This window comes from Andrographis paniculata, unplaced genomic scaffold (assembly GCF_009805555.1).
Source record: "Andrographis paniculata isolate CXL003 unplaced genomic scaffold, ASM980555v1 Contig34END, whole genome shotgun sequence".
Lineage (NCBI taxonomy): Eukaryota > Viridiplantae > Streptophyta > Magnoliopsida > Lamiales > Acanthaceae > Andrographis > Andrographis paniculata.
In genome coordinates this window covers 2,365,776-2,384,590 of record NW_026137567.1, presented here as the reverse complement: position 1 = coordinate 2,384,590, position 18,815 = coordinate 2,365,776, and the positions used below count along the sequence as shown (strand labels likewise).

Sequence of the window (18,815 nt, the reverse complement as noted above, 5' to 3'; positions counted from 1 at the left end):
TAGTCATACATCGATGCTTTGAATTCTTCAATACAAGCACATGCATGTTTGCATGGTATATGATACAACTGCCATTTATTGCATGAGCATGTTCTGCATAGTAGGTGCACGGCACAATTGTCCTCATCAATTATGATCTCAAACGCCAAGTTAGAGGATCGCATCACACGTAACGATCGAGAAACTAGATAGTTCTTAAATAGCTTGGTCTCTAACTTGAGGCACAACCTCAACCTCGACATGTGTAGTGACCTCTCCCTTTCCTCGTGCATCATCTTCATTATTTGTTGACGAATGAGGTCAACCATTCCAATAAGAGGCATTTAGCGTGCTGATTTCACCAAATTGTCCAAGACTTAACGATGTTGTTGTTAATTATACCCCAACGATTTTCTTGGAACAAAGAATTAGCCCAATACTGTGGTTGAGATTGGACACTGAATTCTCTTACAAGTGGCATTGCCTCAATTATTTTTCTAATATTCTGCTCGTACTCTAACCTCGTAGGAGCATATGCAGTCTTTTTAAAGACTGTTTCCCATGTCTTCTTATTATATTATGGATATTTACGCATGATCTGCTGCAAACAAAAACCATATTAACAAACTAAACATTGTACATAAAAAATGCTAATAAATGAATGTACCTATTTTTTTAAATTATCCACCAAATGTCTTAGACAAAAAATATGATGGCTATAAGGGAAAATGGCCGAAATAGCCTTAATAAGCTTGGGATGACGGTCGGAAAAAAAAAGTAAATTCATTTTAGTCTCTTGGGATATTAGATTCAACATCTCGCAACTTTCCGCAAAAACAATCACAATTCTCATCATTTTCAACATCAACAACTGCATCATTGATATACAAGAATGTTAAATAAAACTAAAATACATATATAATTAGATAAAATTTAACTGTGCAACAACTTACCAACAAAGGCAATTGTGAATAAGTCATCATTAGGATCAACTGTAACTGCACTTAGAAAACAACTTTTATACTTTGTCTTCAAGTGCACTCCATTAAGAAAAATAATTGGTCTATATCTATGGACAAATCCAACTAGGCATGCATAGAAATAAATGAAAAGACGGTGAAATTTATCATACATTGACTCTTTCTCATAGTCTGCAATGCTTTCAGGATTTGTTTGTTTTACAGTATTACAATAGAATCGCAACTTATCAAAGTCATGACCTTCTACGCCATATATACTTCGAACAGCAATCCTTTTTGCTAACCATGCATGCTTGTAGCTAATTTTAACTCCATAGTCGGCTTGTATGTCCTTTACTATATCAGCTGGCCTATATGACGGAGTTATCCTTAGCTTGTCTTTCACGATCTTGGCTACCCATGGGGAGTCGGCACGTGGATGGCCTTGATCTTGAAGATTATCTTCAAGTATGTTGCATGTTGGACTTACTTGTGCGAAATAACACCCATGTTACGTGATAAACGGCATATATACGCCACTCACAACCCTCCTTGTTGCATATAATAATGATTTTCTTGTCGTCATTCTTTTTATACTTGAAAGAACAACGAGTGGCAATAGCATAACAAAAATCATTGGCATCTGCAAAAATTTGATTATCCTCGATTAGAGAGCGAAAAAAGGAATAAAATGAATTCAATTGGACAATTGTCATTCAATTGTTGGATTCTATTTTAATGCCTCTGCAAGAAAAAAAAAAAGAGTTAATAAAATGTATCAATATAAACACACTATATATAATATATTTGGATGGACAAACAGTACCTATAATGATTTGAACAGATTGCTTTATTTTTCGATAATACTATCATATTAACCATTGTTAATTTCAAATCTATATGCATGGGTATCATATTTGCAACATCTTCGTCGCAATCCAAAGTAACAAATAGCTTTTGTAGTAGGGCCTATATTGAAGTCTCGTTAAATTATTATTACTGTATTTCTATATTCACTCTAGTTTTAGAAAAATATTCACTAACGTAACATCTGACTCTATCGACGTTTCATATAACTCTTCGTCATTCTTACAAGCAAGAAGAATACTAGGGGTGTGTTTGTATGAAGGATTTGTGTGAATTTTTACTATTCACACAAATTTTTCCCCCCCAAAAAATCAAATCAAACGCCTATTTTTTATTTTTTTATATTATATTAAAAATAAATTTTACATTCAAAATATCACATCAATACATATTTATATCACATCGTACAATTATTTAAATTCAAATTTTTTACTATTTAAATCCCAATACAAAATCCAAACCCCCAAACAAACACACCCTAGATATACTTTATTCACTTGACATTTCTATAGTAAAAAAATCAACAAGCTATTAAAACACATTAACCCTGAAAATGATTTAAAAGCAACAAATAATTAGTATAAATACTTACCAATAATTTAGAATTTCTAATCTGTAGAATATTGAGGATGATGCTAGAAAAATCACAAAATTGTCCAACGGAAACTTAACTTTAGTGTGCCAATGATCTCGGTGGAACAAAATCCAAACGATCAGATTTTTTTTTCATGTTTGTTTAAAATTTGTATATTAAAGATATATCAATATTTTAATAATAAGGACATTTGAGTTTTTTTAATAATAATAAAAAATAAAAAAAATAAGACAGACTCCGTGGTAAAAAGACAATAGTAGTTATGCTAAGAGGGATGTAATAGATACAGACAGGCGTGGAACAGCTGATGCATTTGAAATTTAATGATAGTTGAAGGATTACAAGGAAAATATACGAGTAATAGCGATATCAAATCGGGTTTCCGTATCGGCACTCGATACGTTTGACCGCAGAAGAACGCTCCCTCGAACGATCGATCGAGTAGATAGTAGGAAGAGGCGAGCCGAATAGGATTTCAACTCTGCAATAAATCTATCAGTTGTTATTTAGCAAAAAATATTTACTTCTTGGAGATGAGGAAGCGAGATTTAGCAATTTTGATGCTCTCGGCTTTCGCCATTTTCTTCTCTCTACAGGTATGTATGTGACTGTGAGAAGTTCGTACAACCCTGCAAAAAGCCCTAGAGGCAGATTTATTTTTATTTTTAAACATGTTTGAATGAGTTGATCTGTGCTTCTTTTCTGTTTGAGCGCATGCGATGGGTATGGCCGATTAACTGTTGATAAATGAAATGTAGCACGAAGGTGACTTTTCGTTCAAAGAGGCTTGGTTCCATCTTTCTGATGAGTATCCGATTAAGTATGAGGCTGAACGGCTCCCGCCACCAATCGTGGCCGATTTGAATGGCGATGGGAAGAAAGAGGTTCTCGTGGCTACTCATGATGCAAAAATTCAGGTTCTGAGTAATTTCTTACATTTGAATTGAAACATATCCCAATCGGTTCCATCTTTGTTGGTTGAGTGTTATGCTTGTGTCTGTATTCTATTTGATGTCTGCATGAGGAGAGTTATAGCAATACTTGAAATGCCAGCCAGGTTCTGGATGTTTACATCTCATTTTTTGGACCCTGACATAGGGTGATTATTGATTTCTCCTGAACTCCGAATGGCAAGCATCATATTGTTCAAACCTCTAATAAATAATAATATATAGAAATCACCCAACTGCTGCCCATGTTTGGCGATAAATTCTGTCATGGTAGAACTTGCAAAACAGCTCCATCTAATGCTTCTTACTGTCAAATTACCTGCATTTTCTGGTTAATCATCACGCTGTTTTGCTTGCAGCTTGTCCATCAAACTTAGCTTTCTTCCTCTATAAACTTGAATGCTGCTTTTGTTATTAAGGTTTTAGAACCTCATGTGAGGCGTGTCGATGGAGGGTTTAGTGAAGCACGTGTGCTGGCAGAGGTCTCTCTTTTGCCTGACAAACTCCGTATAGCCACAGGGAGGCGTGCAGTAGCAATGGCAACTGGATTTATTGACAAGCATTACAATAAAAGGGAACCTCAAAAGCAGGTCTTAGTTGTTGTGACATCAGGATGGTCTGTCATGTGCTTTGATCACAACAAAAATAAGCTCTGGGAAGTGAATCTTCAGGTGTACGCCATACTCTAGCCTGCTTTGATGCTCTATAATAGTTTTTGTTTCTGTTAGATGTTTATGCTATTAAGCCAGGTTCATAATACTTCTTTCTACTAATTTGTTTCTTACTGGTTAACAGAAAGAATTTCCCCATAATGCTCATCATAGGGAGGTTGCAATCTCTATCAGTAACTATACATTGAGACATGGAGATTCAGGCTTGGTAATCGTGGGTGGAAGAATGGAGATGCAGCCCCATGTATGTTGCTTCACTTTTTTCAGTCACATATAGAAAGTAAATCAAATTTACCCTTTTTCTTTGTGGATTTCTACCACATATTACTTGTCAATGAAAGTTTAGGAGGCTTTTTTTTTTTATCTGTGTTTCTGCAATTACAACTTAATTGTTTTATAGAGACAAGTGCGCATATAATGATTCTGTGTAGTTTGTTATTTTATCTCTATTTTACAGAGAACCATATGAGTATATATTCCTTAGGGCCACTGTATCTTTTCATCATCAAATTCTTTCTGTTCTCTTGGATTTAATTCTTAAAACAATAGAACGTAGTACTGCTAAATCAGCTTGGTTATGTCTGCTGTCGGCTGCAAATTCTATGGGTATTCTTTTTCTGCTAAATTTTTTCTTTTTTGATTGAAATAGCTTCTTGCTACTTTGTGCTCACTTGTATGCTCATATTTAGGATGCTGAATTATTTCAAATCATATAGTGTTATTTGGCCAATGTTTTGTGTGCGCTTGCCTTCATGCATGTTTGTTCCATTTGATCGGAGTTTTTTATCTATTTATTTATTTGTTTGTTTGTTTTTTCTCTTCTTCTTAAAGATGCATGTAGATCCTTTTGAGGAGATGGAGATGGCTGAAAAAAATGCTGAGGATCATAGAAGAAGTGCCACTGAAAAGGATGTATGAACAATTTTCTTCTTTATGTTGCCATTATTATGTTTCATGTAGGTTTAATTTTAAGTTGATTTGACGATCAGTTTTTTGACTAGCATTTAAGATTCCTTTTTCTTTATGGCCTTTACATTGTTTTATCTTTTGAAAGGGAGTTTTGGTCTTGTTGGCCATTGTTATCTTATACTAATCAATTCAGATTGCAGTGTGCCTGGTGTTGCATAACAATTGTAGTATAAACTAGTGAGCAAGATTATTCCGGGTATCGTGCACAAACTGTATGATAAAACTCAACTAAAAATGATTGAGATGACTCCTGCTTGTTGAATGGAAGATGTATATGTGAAATAAGCTGTATTAGTCTGTTGATATACTGGTTTTAGCGAGGCACAGCAGTGTAACTGCTTAATCACATATTATTTGTGTGTTATAGGTGGTTTCATTTTGATATTAATTCAAGGCTTATGGTATTCTATTAATATATATGTATATATATGTATGTTGGTTATTACTGCCTGAAATTCATGAGAAGATCATTTTTCTTATAGTTGTTTGAATGTATCCAGCTTTTGTAGTTGCATTATTATTATTATTATTATTATTATTATTATTATTATTATTATGTTTTAATTTGCATATCATATTGTTTATAATTTTCTTTTTTTCTTTTTAATCTCCAATTCCATATGAATAGTTATTTGTGATCCTTTCAGGATGCTGATAGTTCAGGAACAGTAGATTTACGACACTTCGCTTTATATGCATTTGCTGGTCGAAGTGGTGAACTGCGGTGGAGCCGGAAAAAGGAGGTTATTTGTACTTTTTCATTGGGAAAAATTTCTTCTACCTGTATATGGAAACTTGTGTAACACCAAAAATTACCCAAGTAAATATTCCATGAAAAATACATAAATATCTGAACTTGATTATAAAATAATTGAAAGGATACTACTGTTCTAAAATATCGGCACATCTCACTCTGAGCTAGGGAAATATTTCAGTAATGTTCTTTGTTTAGAAGATGTCTTATCCACTTGCATACAAACACCTATTGGTAATTTTCCTGTTGCAGAAACTGTAAAACTTCGATGGTGGATGCTTGGAATTATAAAAAGAAACCACTTCACTTTTTAGATGAATGTGTTGGGAAACATAATTATATCCTTGGTCTGTATTGTATATTATATTTCCTCATGAAGTAGCTTTTGATTTCCATCTTGGTTGTTCTTGATGTGCATTTTTTTCCCAAAGATGAATTCCATTATTTAATCTTGCAGAACATTGAGGCTCAATCTTCTGATGCATCACAGTTGATTCCGCAACACAATTACAAGCTTGATGTTCATGCTTTAAACACCCGTCATCCAGGAGAGGTATGCTGATGAGTTTATTGAAATGCTACACGCTTTTTTTTTTTCTTATCATTTATGTATTTTACTGTCTAAAGGATAAAGGTGGATAACATTGATGTGGCCCTTGAAAAGGGTAGTGTGAGATCTTTACTTGAACTTTAAAAATGCTTGGGACAAGTGATGTTATTCTTGTTGGTCAAAGTGTTTAGTTTATTTGCACCTAAATAATTAGGTTCTTGGGTTTGAAATGCTGTCTTTAACACATCCGGCTCATAGACTCGTACCTGATGGTAACAAATTGTCGGTGTAGGGTATTTGTTCGTAATGATTGCCTTGTTAAGTTCCCAATAGCCAACGCAGAAAACACGAACTCAATCTTTCTTTTTCAACAACAGCATAGGGCTGGAGTTAGGACTAGAACCTTGGCGAATCACCCCAACCAAGAACATGTCAGCCATTAGCTTCTTGATCTCATCTTTTTGTGTTTTCCCATTGCAGTACGGTCGTACGAAAATAGGGCCCGATGAAGGGTGTAAAACAATCCAATGATCTGTCGAACGGTTGTGGTGGGGAGCTATACTTATCAAACTAGTCGAATCAACAACCATAGCTGAATATTCTACTTCCATAACGCGTATGAGGGCGTGAAATCCACTCGACTCCGTGACAAATACTTGTCACGTTCTAAGCTCACTTCTTCTCCGATCCTCACAAAAATTGTAGTCATAGTTTTCCAATTAATTTGGACATCTCTTAATGTCTCCAACCAAGTGACTCCCAAAATTAAGTCACACCACCCAAAATTAGATCCATCTTAGATCTACGAGAGTAAACCCATAATGATGGTGTATTAGGCGTTTCCCTATATATTGTTAATTTAATATATTAGCTTTTGCTATGGGATACGATATATCGATATGCTAGAAGATTGGTATGATATGCCAAAAAATTGGTACAATATCAATATGAAAATTTTTATAGTGTAACCGAATGGTTCGATACAATATCGGTATGATAGTTTTTCATACCGGTATTTCAATACAGTATACAGTGTAATGTAAAGTTTTTGGTATACTTTACCGTGCCACCCCTGCTCGTGGTTTTGACTTTGTTGCACCTTTGCTAGGGTGATTTGTCAATGTTAATTTTTTGAAAAATGTCATCAATTAAGTCTAAGTTTAATATTATCCCTACACTTTGGAATTAAACTAGTGGCATGCTTAAACAATATGAAATCTTTTTAATGATTTATATTCTTGCTATATTTTGGCTTGAATTACAGTATTCGTTATTTGATCGTATCTAGCTTAACTTTTCTGGTCTTCTCACATATGTTGTTAGTTATGTCATGCCTTTTATGTTTTGTCTATCGTCTCGAGGTTCTAGTATGCATGGTGACAACCCTAGCTTGATATTATTAGTTGTAAGATATCTTAGATCCTCATCAAACTATTTTGGGTGATATATCATTGTAATTGGTGAGGCATTCCAAGGAGAAATGCTAAATGCTACATGGGATGGGCACTTTTCTCATACCAATTTAATTCACAAAGATCCTTAAAAAATGCTAAAATTTATGTGAGCGCTTGCCACTGGAACTGAATATGTAGCATCAATGGATGAAATGGTTGCATTGAATGCAAAAGTATTTGGTAGTTAGTCATAGACATAGACTTTCTTCCCTAGTACTGTTTTTTTGGAAGGAGAACGACAATGAGAGAACTATCTATCTCTAAAATGTTGGGCCACCCAGAAAGGGATAGGCCCGGACCTCTGACTCAATCTTTTCTTTACTTAATTTTTTTTTTTTTTTAAATTTGACTCAAGGGGTGTAGTGAGTTTCCAGAAAGGTTAACTACTATACCACGTATGGGTATAGGTTTCGGTTGGTACTGTTCAGCTTGCCTCCCTAAATCTTGTATAGCCTCTGTGAAACTTGAGGAATGAACCAGAGCTCGTGTTAGTTGCCCTTGTCTTAGCCCAAAGCTTTCTTGCCTTGTTTCGAAACTATAAAAAAATCTACAGGTCTCAACAAGATAGGCAACAAAGGCATTTTTCCGCCACATCTAGAAAATCATAACCCTTTGCTTTTCTTTAGAATTTTATATGTTTTGACTTTAAAAGAATTATTCAATATTTCTAATTTAGTCTTGTGTTCCTAGATTTTCTAGGAAAAAAAGTTCCCTACTACCTCTACCTCTAGAGAAACCTTTCTTGCAAGTCAGATGAGAAATTATTTATGTAACTATCTCTTGTCCGGAGATCTTCTATGTTGTTAGCATTAGTTAATTTTTGTGTCTCCATTTACTCCTCTTTAGGATGCCTTTCGCAAGCTTGGGTTTGTTTGATTACAAGTTAGAGCAGACATTTGTACTCCCAACTTTTTTTTTTATGTCAACTATTTGCCCAAAATTTTTAAGGTGGGATCCACTTGCAATTTACTATTTCTACCTCTCTCCTAAATAAACATATATTTATATAAATCAATTCTCTATCTTCTATCAACTAATTTATGTAAATTATCTACAAATATATATAATTTTTTATTTGTTTATATTATATAAAATTTTATTTTGTATAAAATGATATTATGATAGAAATGAAATAAAGCATAAGCAAAATAAAATGGTATAAAGCGTTTGCCCAAAAGCAATCAACGTTACAAACCGTTTGCTCAAAGCCTGACGGTTACTTTGTTTCCAAAATTCTATAATGATAATCTTCAACCCTAAATACTACTCATTCCGTACCACTTACTGTGTCCATCTTTTCATTTTCGTCTATCCCACTTGTTCCGTCATTTTCTTTTTTGGAAAAAAATTACACACTGTAATCTCATTTTAAATTTTTTTAATTTTAATTAGACTAATTAGTTATTTTAATTTTAATCTAAAGTCAATTTTATTATACAATAATTATTTTCACTAATATATTCTTAATTATTTACTAACTATACCACTCTTAAATTCTCGCGTTTACTAGTAAAAAGGATACCGTAGCCGGTACGGAGGGAGTATTACCTAAACCATACTTACTAAAAATAAAGTAAGTCTACCCAATAACTAAAAGGCATGCCCAACTCAAAATATAGTATAATAATAATAAAAAAAGTAAATAAAATCTAAACCCGCAAAGAATAGGCTTATCCATCCCCATTGTCGATACACAAGCATCGGTCGAGACTCCACTTTCTTTTTAATCTTAACTTCATACACTTTTCGATTTTGCTTTCTATCAATTTCATCCATTTTCGAATTAACCTTGTCCCCAAGGTCGAAGTATGAGAACTGAAATTAGTTTTGATCTTCCTCTTGTTTTCCTCCCTCACGGGCCTGATCCAACATCTTTTGGGTTAGGGTTTAATCACCCGTCAACACTATTTTGCTGCACTTCCATTCAAAGGACATAGTGAGAGTTCCCAATTTGTTTGAACATCGTCCAACGTGGCTTGCCAAGCTATACCGAAAATAACACCTTCAAAGGGAAACACAAAACAATTGGTTGTTACCACACAACCCTCTAATGAGACCGTAACATCATGGCATAATCCTTCGGATTCCCATCTTTGTCCATCCATTAACTGAACTAAAAATTTTTTTGTACGATCGGATGATAATCGTGAAGTGGATACTAAGAAAGAAGATATAAGATTGTGACTAGCGCCATTATCGATTAATATTGTTACCTTCTTTCTGCACACAGTTCCACTCCATGCGACCACATAGTCCGTTGACTCAGGAAGCCCTTTACAAAGAAAAATGCTAAGGTCCCCTCTTCTATCGGTGCATCTACTGGCTCTCCCATCCAATCTTCATGCCCCGTAGGCACATAATATTGAAACTGTTGGGAGATCTTCGGAAGCATGCCACCCTCCGTCGTGGTGCTATCCTCCACATAGTGGCTATCACCGATTGTTGCAATCCAAAGGGTTTTAAAATCACTTTCGAGAATTCAGTGAGAGTCACCATGATCTCAACCACTTGGATGTTAGCGGCCTTTATGTTCTTCATCTTGGCTTGATTAGTCTCAAGTTTTGTCCAGTCATTCCGTTGTTGATCGTGTTGTTGCTATGACGACGGAGTTAGCCCCGGAAGGTCAAATCAATAGAAACGAAACAAAGGATAAGAAAAATCATACGATATCAATCATTTATTCAAAAACAATTGAACGGTACCAACCGTTTGTCCAAAGCCTGACGGCTACTTTATTTCTAAAATTCCAGAATGATAGTCTTCAATCCTAATTAGTCCGTAAATACTATTACCTAAACCCTACTTACTAAAAATAAAATAAGTCAATTCAATAACTAAAGGGCAAGGCCAACTAATAGAAAAAAAGAGAAAATAAAATCTAAATCTGCGAACAACAGGTCTAAGCCCATCTCCGTCGTCAATACATAAGCATCGGCCGAGACTCCACTTTCTCTTTAATCTTAACTTCATATGCTTTTCGATTTTGCTTTCTATCATATTCATATTGAATATGTTTTGTGGAAGTATAGTTTTTAAAATATTCACAACATATTTTAAAGTTATTTTTAATGGAATATATGTTACATCAAAACTAAATTACAGCCAAAGAACATCTTGTTACTCAAAAGTAAACTGAACTTCCACCTACAAGTCTTAACTTGCAACCAAACGCACCCATATTCAAAGAATATTGTATATGAATCAAGGCTACACCCAAAATTGATGAATATGTGATGCTCAATGGCAGGATCACCATTTTACAGGTGTTCTGTGTCCAATATTTCATTTTTGTTGGTATTAATTTTATTTAATGCAAGAATAAGAAGCAAACAGTATTGTTAAATCTAGTGCTGACGCTGAGTATCGAGCTATGGCTTTAGTAACCTGTGAACTGATTTGGATTGAGTAGTTATTTTCAGAACTATATCTTGTTAGTATCTCTGAGATGAAATTATTTATTACTTATCTAGCTGCAATACGTGTTACCTCTAATTTGGGGTTTCATGAGCGGACAAAATTTATCAAGACTGTGTTACTTCATCTGAGGTGTTACTGGGTCTGTTATTACTAGCTATGTATCTTCCAATGATCAGTTTCCTAATATTCTTGCAAAATCTTAGAGTTCCCCTTCTTCTTCCTTTTATCAACTATCAAGCATGGATATGACAAGCTTGGAACATGTGATTTATATCTTCTACGTTGGGGAGTTTTTGCTATGGTCATTTATGTTTTATATTGTGTTTGCATTCAATTCAGAGAACTGAAATTGATTGATTCACATTAACAAGCAATAATTACGTTATATCTGGTCCTGATATCCGAGGTTCTATCTTCTTTTTGTTCTTGCAATTAGTAATGTGGGTTTATTTTTATACATAAAAAAGGCAACAAATCAAACCAAATATACACAATGCCTTGTACATTGCAAAAAAAATATTTTACACAGAAAATGTTGGCATTATGTTTGCTGCCTCTGAAAGGTAATTGAACACAAACTTACTTTTTCAACTAAGTCTTACATTTTGTTGTGATGGTCAAAATGAGATTTTACTGTTGTTTTTTTATTTTATTTTGTTTTAACCATATAAAGAACTGAGATTGTTCCTTTTTCCAATAATTATCTTGTTTGAATTTGAAAACATGTAAGATCAAGGGTGTGTCTACCTGGAATTTTTTTTTTTTTTTTTTTTTTTGTGACATATTTTGAGGTGAAATAGTTTTATGTGAAGTTTACTGAAAAAATGGTGTCCGATGTGCTGTTTTTGGAGGGAAATTGGTATATAGAATAGCAAGCAATTGTGATGGAAATAACAAGTAAACACACCTCTAATTGTGCATTATTTTACCTTTATCATTGTAGGCATTTTATTAACAAAACATTTGCATTTCTCAACTTTTGAACTATAATATTATAATTTATCCTGAGCTCTTTTAAATGTTTCCTGCATTAGTTTGAGTGCAGGGAGTTCAGAGAATCCATTCTTGGAGTCATGCCTCACTACTGGGTAAGAGTGTGCGACAAATCTCTCTTCCTGTTGTAAAATTTGACAGTAGATTTGAAGCCTACTTGTGATTTTGATGTATCAGGATCGTCGGGAGGACACTTTGCTGAAGTTGGCGCATTTCAGGCGTCACAAGAGGAAAGCACTGAAGAAAATACCTGGAAAGTCTGTCACCTATCCTTTTCACAAACCTGAAGAAAAGCATTCTCCTGGAAAGGATGTAACAAAGAAAGTATCAAATGTCATTGACAAGGCAGTTAATATTGCTAAATCTTCAAAGACAAAGAAGGTGATATATCCAACACTTTTGTAAATGAGATATAATTTGGAAAGTCTGTTTATTCACTCTATATCTTTTTGGCTCTTAAGAGTGAATCTCTATGAAACATGATGGATATGATGATAACATTCCTTTTAGATATCATTTCATGACACAATGAACTCTTTTCAAAGAAAAGTGTCTTGGTCCATAATTATTGACTTTCTCTTCCATATAGACGATATGCATATTTATACATATTTTCTGTGAATTTGAGATGGATGTGTAGTAATTTGCAGCTTTTCTATTACTGAATTGATGAGTTCTGTTTGTCCACATTTATCATCCTGCAATCTGATTGAGCAGGTTGAAATCTGTGTAATTTGTTAACCATTCTGATATTTTCATTTGGCTTTTCCGGTGATGCTTATTTCATTCTTCACTTATGAGTTTATTTGTTTTATTGAATAGCATGTCCAGTATATACCTACCATAACAAATTACACTCAGCTCTGGTGGGTGCCTAATGTTGTTGTTGCTCATGAGAAAGAAGGGATTGAAGCAGTTCATTTGGCATCCGGGCGCACTCTTTGCAAGGTAAAATCAGAAATGAAGGTTTGATTCTTCATGTTCAGAAGATTGAAAAAAGTATTGAAACCTTGGAAATTATATTTCTGGTCATGTTTCCTTTTTATTTTTTTTTATTTTTGTAACGTTCACTCAATAGCAAGAGCGATGATATTGCCATAACACAATTTCTCCCATCTTAACATCAAACTTTCTGCCTCTTAGCTTGCATCTGAAGCAGTCTTGAAGCAATGTAAGTTTTGTACTATATCATTCTATAAAGCTGCTTTCAGAAGGAGTTCATGCTAGTAACCATATGAAAACTAAACTTTAAAACACTTTGCACTTTTTTATAATATGACTTACTTGTTTCAAATATGTTTGCCTGGCAATTTTTCATATCAAAGTGAACAACATTTTGTTTAATCTTTCTTTCAATACTTATCCAGCTACATTTACAAGAAGGTGGTCTTCATGCTGATATTAATGGAGATGGTGTTCTCGATCATGTCCAGGTGAGACTTGAGTTCTATTGTTCTAAGGTTTTTCTAGTGTCTGTCATATGAGTTCTTTTTCTCCTATAGATCATGTCACTCTACAGATTAGAACAAGCTAAGGGTATATTTGTTTGTGTTTTAAGTGTTTTTTAGGGTGCATTTGGTTGTTTTGAATTTGGAAAATTTTTAATGGAAAATGAGTTTTGGAAGTGATGTTTCAAATGGAAAATAAGTATGGATACGATGATTTGAATTGAAAATAAGTTTTATATGTGACGTTTTAAAGTGTTGGACTAATTGATTTTAGGATGAAAATCTCTTGATCAAGTTGAGGATGCTTTCTTGACGGTCAAATATATTTAGTACCAACATAGAAATGTTCTATACACCATTAACAGCTATGCTTCGTAGTTTGCTTTTCTAATTCTTAGTATTTTGCACTCCTTAATATGTGATTTCTCTATCAAACTCTTCCATAATTTTAGGTGAGGCTGTGTTATATTCAGTTGTGAGGATATGATTTTTAGGAAGATGCAGATTAGGTAGTTTGGAAGGTGTTTGCTGGTTGACATATGATTTTCCTCAGTAGGAACTGTGGTGTTCAGGGTGTGTTTCTGTAATGTTTGGATTTGGGTAGTGTTCGATGTGATGTTTTGAACGAAAGATTGATGATTTGTGTAATATTTTAATTGAAAAATAGGTGTTTAATTTGATAATTTTGGAAGAAAAAACACTGCAGAATAGTACGAGACTGAAAAAGGCTATAAGAAGCATACGCCTTATTTTGTAGGTCGTTGTACACACCCAATGCTCAAGAACCAACTAATTACTTGGTCAATTCTATTTAGCAGTTTTTCGTATACATAACCTTCTTTGCTGTAAAAATCCTAATCCTATGGTTTTAACGTGTTCAGATTAAGCTATCATTAAGGCTAGCCAGCTGTGTTGCATGCAATCATAAAATAATTGGCAGGGCTTTTTTAATCGACCCTAGAGGATTCGAGTCAAGTAACACGGAATTTCTTTAGTTTACTGATGATAGCATTGCCTTAATCTTTCTAAAGGCTGTTGGAGCAAATGGTGCTGAACAGAGTGTTGTGAGTGGATCCATGGAAATCTTGCGTCCCTGTTGGGCTATTGCAACATCTGGTGTCCCAGTTCGAGAACAGCTTTTTAATGCTTCCATATGTCATCATGCACCGTTCAATTTATTCCAGCATGGAGAGTTCTCGAGAAGCTTTGGTAGACATGCAGATGTGAGCTCGTTGGAGGTTGCAACACCAATTCTTATACCAAGAAATGACGGTCATAGGCATAGGAAGGGAAGTCATGGGGATGTTATCTTCCTAACAAATCGTGGAGAGGTATGCTGGTTGTTTCTTCTCTTATGCGTCATTCAATCTTAGGATAGAAATGCTCATCCTGCCATGGTTTTTTCTTAAATGGAGTTTGAGTTAACTCTACAGGTTGACTTCTAAAAGTCTTTTCTTTTTTCCGGAAGGGGAATTGAAGTGTTTGATATTTTATATAATCCAAAATATATGTAATATATATATATATTATAAATGTGTTAGAAATCTTCCATACAGTTGTGCTACCTTTCTAATTTGGTATATTGGTACTTTCAAATTCATTATTAAATTGAGAGCAAATTAGGTTGTCAGTTTCTTTTTGCAAACTACCATCTCTATTAGGCCTGTCAGATTCATACATCCATCAAGTTATAGGATTCGATCCAAATGCATATTCAGAAAACACCGAATAAAAACACTTGATTAAACTTCCGAAAATGGTACTCCATTCCATACAATTGATGAGCTTGAAGTGTTCCTACCTATTGTTCTTGAGCTCCATTGCTGTTGAATACCGAATTTGAATTTATCTTGCAGTGTGACTATATAAAATGCAGATTTGGAATCCACGAATAAAGTGTGGAGTGTGTATTTTCAGGTAACATCTTATTCTCCCGGCTTGCATGGGCACGATGCTGTCTGGAATTGGCAGCAGTTAACTGGAGCTACATGGTCTAACCTTCCCTCACCTTCCGGAATGGTGGAGTCCAATGTTGTCCCCACGCTGAAGGCATTTCCGTTGCGCCAACACGATCCCCAACTAATGATTCTTGCAGCAGGAGATCAAGAAGCTGCTGTGTTGTCTCCCGGCGGAAGTACTCTAGCAACTGTGGAGCTTCCTGCACCCCCTTCACATGCTTTGGTGACTGACGATTTCTCAAATGATGGATTGACAGATCTCATTCTTGTCACTTCCAATGGAGTCTATGGTTTTGTTCAGACGAGGCAACCAGGTGCCTTATTCTTCAGCACGCTTGTGGGTTGCCTCATTGTGGTGATGGGGGTGTTGTTTGTGTCTCAATACCTGAATTCAGGAAAGGGAAAGCCGCGTGTATCATCAGGTCAGCTATAATGAAGTTGAAATCAAATCAATATTCTGAAATCCTTAATTACCGGGGAAGGATGATGCATATGCGTATAGAGAAGAAACAAACGTTTGGTGTTGGTGTAAGATAGATAGATAAATGGATCTAACATGATCATCTAAGGGGGCATACAAGAAGAAGAGTGTTGCTATTTGTAAGAAATGCTGTGGTACCTACTCACCCTACCCTATCCTACCCTACCCGAGTGGCAAAATGGTGTAAGGTATATGCAATGCATATATACGACATATATTAATTGTTGTTTGGTTTTGTAGATTTTGGACTAATTCTATAATACGATAGCCCTGGAGATGAGAGTAACACATGTGCCTGAATCATATATGGTAATGGTAGCTGTAGTTGTTTGTAGGCGTGGGAGATTAATAACGAGATATATCGATTTTGGATACATTTATTTTTTTTTTAGTTAGCTTTTGAGATTGATTGATTTCAAGTTTGATTTTGGATACATTCATTATTGTAACACCTCAATTGGAAAGCTAAGATTTCATGTTAAGGAACCGTGCATTAGTTAGTGATAGGCAGACAGGCTCTCCACTGTCTATGCAACATTAATTATAAAAAATACTACTATATTATTATTATTATTATTATTATTATTATTAGACAAAATAAAATAAATTTCTTCTTCATAGTTTTTTGAATTTGCTAAAAAATTCATCTGGTGTTAAAATTTTATATTATCTACTAATAATTTTTTAAAATGTTGCATATTCTCTCCTTTCCAAATGGCAGTAACGTTAAATATTTGCCCTTTGCAATGTAAGACAAGATATGGAGGCATTGGAATTTGAATCTGTTACCTCATGATCACGATTTCATTTTCATATCACCAGATCATTCTTTACGGGACAGTTTAATTTTGGTTATATGAGTGATGACATGTGATCGGCCACATGTTAAGCACAACTGCGTTCTTTTCTTGAAAACATTTGTAATTTTGTCTTTTTGGGTCAGATTATCTTTTTTTTATTTATTTATTTTGCATTTTTTGTCGTATCTTTGAAAAAGATTTACTAATTTTGATGGAATTTGATTCGTTCTAAAATTTGACTCTTTTGTCGGCCACAAATTTCTTGCACAGTTGGATAGTGGTCCCCCCAATAATGAATAATCAAGTGACTATTTATATATGGATCAATGGGTATACTGAGTGTGAGGGCTCATGTCGTCGTTAGGATAGCAGGCCTGTTTGGTTTCCAGGTATAGAGAAGGATCAGATTTATTATGGTGCTCTCTTAAATATGTATACACGCATCGGTGGAAGGGCAGGGGTTATAGAGCCCACACATTGGAACCCCATTAACAACTATGGTGCGAATCTTCGGGGTCTAATTTATACAATTAGATGTGATAAAGATGTTTTGAAAATGTTCAAAATTCGTTACAGCAAGGATGTAAAATCCGTATATGCTGATGACAAAGCTGTGCCAATGATGATATACAATGAGTACGGATGTCTCATAGGAAAGCCGAAAACGGGTGTACAATTTCTTGAATGGCATGACGAAGTATAGAAAAGTAGCAGGTTGGTTTACGCGGCTGTCGAGGAGGACGAAGACGGTGAGGATGGTGGTGATGATAAGGACGATGAGGATGGTAGTGATGATGAGGATGACAAGGACGATGGGATGGTGGTGGTGGCACTAGTGTAGATGATAAAGATGACGATGCAATGGTCATGAATGATGTCTTCGGGGTTAAGAATGACGATTTTCAAATCGAAGGAGTTGAGGACTTAACTGGTGAATTTGATCCGCGCAAGAAACAAACGGATCGAAAAGGAAAATGTATTGCACGGTCACAAACGGACGAGAAGAGTGGTGGTGACGATGAGGAGAGCCATGGGGACGATGATACGTATAGGGGTTTCGAGTACGTGGGTGTTGACGTACCGGCGTGGATTGATTATAGTGAAGAAATAGGAGTTTATACTTGATGCGATGCGAAGCGTGTTAGTCCCGTTGGTAAGACCACCATTTTTGACTTTTTTTTTTTTTCTAGTTTTCTTGTTATATACGTTTACGTTCACAATTTTATATGAAAAGACAATCAAGCTTTGAGAAATGAAACAAATTACTTCTTATCTTCATAACTACGTTATTGATAAATTCTTTTACTGTGCAGGAACGAGAGTTTATACTTGGCGCGATGCGGATCATGTTAGTCCTGTTGGTAAGACCTGCTACCATTTTTGACTTCTTTTCTAGTTTTCTTGTTGTTATATACGTATCAACTCACAATTTTATATGAAAAAAATCAAGCTTTGAGAAATGAAAAAATTTACTTATTATCTTCATAACTACATTGTTGATAAATTCGTTTACTGTGTAGATGAGTGTGATGAGGATGACAATCATAACATCGATACCGATGAATATTGAGAAGATGTGCGGATTTATCGAGGGGCCAATGAGAGGATGCTGTAGAAAGTGACAATTCAGAGTAAGACTCCAATAACAAAGAGTAAGGGAGCGAGGATATGGAGGGGAATGTTAGCTTATATACTTTGTTTATGATTGAGGGCGTGGTGGATTCGCCTGACGAAGATTCTCCGATGGATGAAACCCCTCGTTACCATAAAATTGCCTGCAAACTCAAAAATAAATTCAAAAGAACCCAACCTGTTTGAACAAAAAAAGCAAAATGGCCTTGGTAAAACATAATTACGATTCAAAATTTCTCAAATTTATTTCAACCTACATAAATATTTTCTTGACACTTAGTTACCAAAAGCAACTAACCATTGCAAAAAAGCACCCAAAGAATTCATACAACCCACAA

At 34.9% G+C, this 18,815-nt stretch overlaps 1 protein-coding gene and 1 long non-coding RNA gene across 2 annotated transcripts; both read left to right on the top strand.

The window, feature by feature from the left end:
* The first annotated feature begins 2,749 nt into the window (after positions 1-2,749).
* LOC127248639 (uncharacterized) lies at positions 2,750-16,284 on the top strand. Its single transcript, XM_051271093.1, has 13 exons — positions 2,750-2,996; positions 3,159-3,317; positions 3,770-4,021; positions 4,146-4,265; positions 4,853-4,933; positions 5,638-5,733; positions 6,202-6,297; positions 12,200-12,253; positions 12,336-12,539; positions 12,981-13,106; positions 13,526-13,591; positions 14,638-14,937; positions 15,524-16,284. Exons 1-13 carry the CDS (start codon positions 2,934-2,936, stop codon positions 15,995-15,997), a joined length of 2,091 nt encoding a protein of 696 aa, XP_051127050.1. The 5' UTR covers positions 2,750-2,933; the 3' UTR covers positions 15,998-16,284.
* A 666-nt stretch (positions 16,285-16,950) lies between these two features.
* Positions 16,951-18,604, top strand: LOC127248856 (uncharacterized). Its single transcript, XR_007838180.1, has 3 exons — positions 16,951-17,998; positions 18,159-18,206; positions 18,366-18,604. It is a non-coding gene; the product is annotated as an uncharacterized LOC127248856 (long non-coding RNA).
* Positions 18,605-18,815: the final 211 nt, after the last annotated feature.

Coding starts and splice junctions, on each gene's coding strand:
- LOC127248639 (XM_051271093.1), top strand. CDS start 2,934: ATGAGGAAGCGAGATTTAGCAATTTTGATGCTCTCGGCTTTCGCCATT. Junction 2,997..3,158: donor CCATTTTCTTCTCTCTACAG/GTATGTATGTGA, acceptor AATGAAATGTAG/CACGAAGGTGACTTTTCGTT. Junction 13,592..14,637: donor GTGTTCTCGATCATGTCCAG/GTGAGACTTGAG, acceptor ATCTTTCTAAAG/GCTGTTGGAGCAAATGGTGC.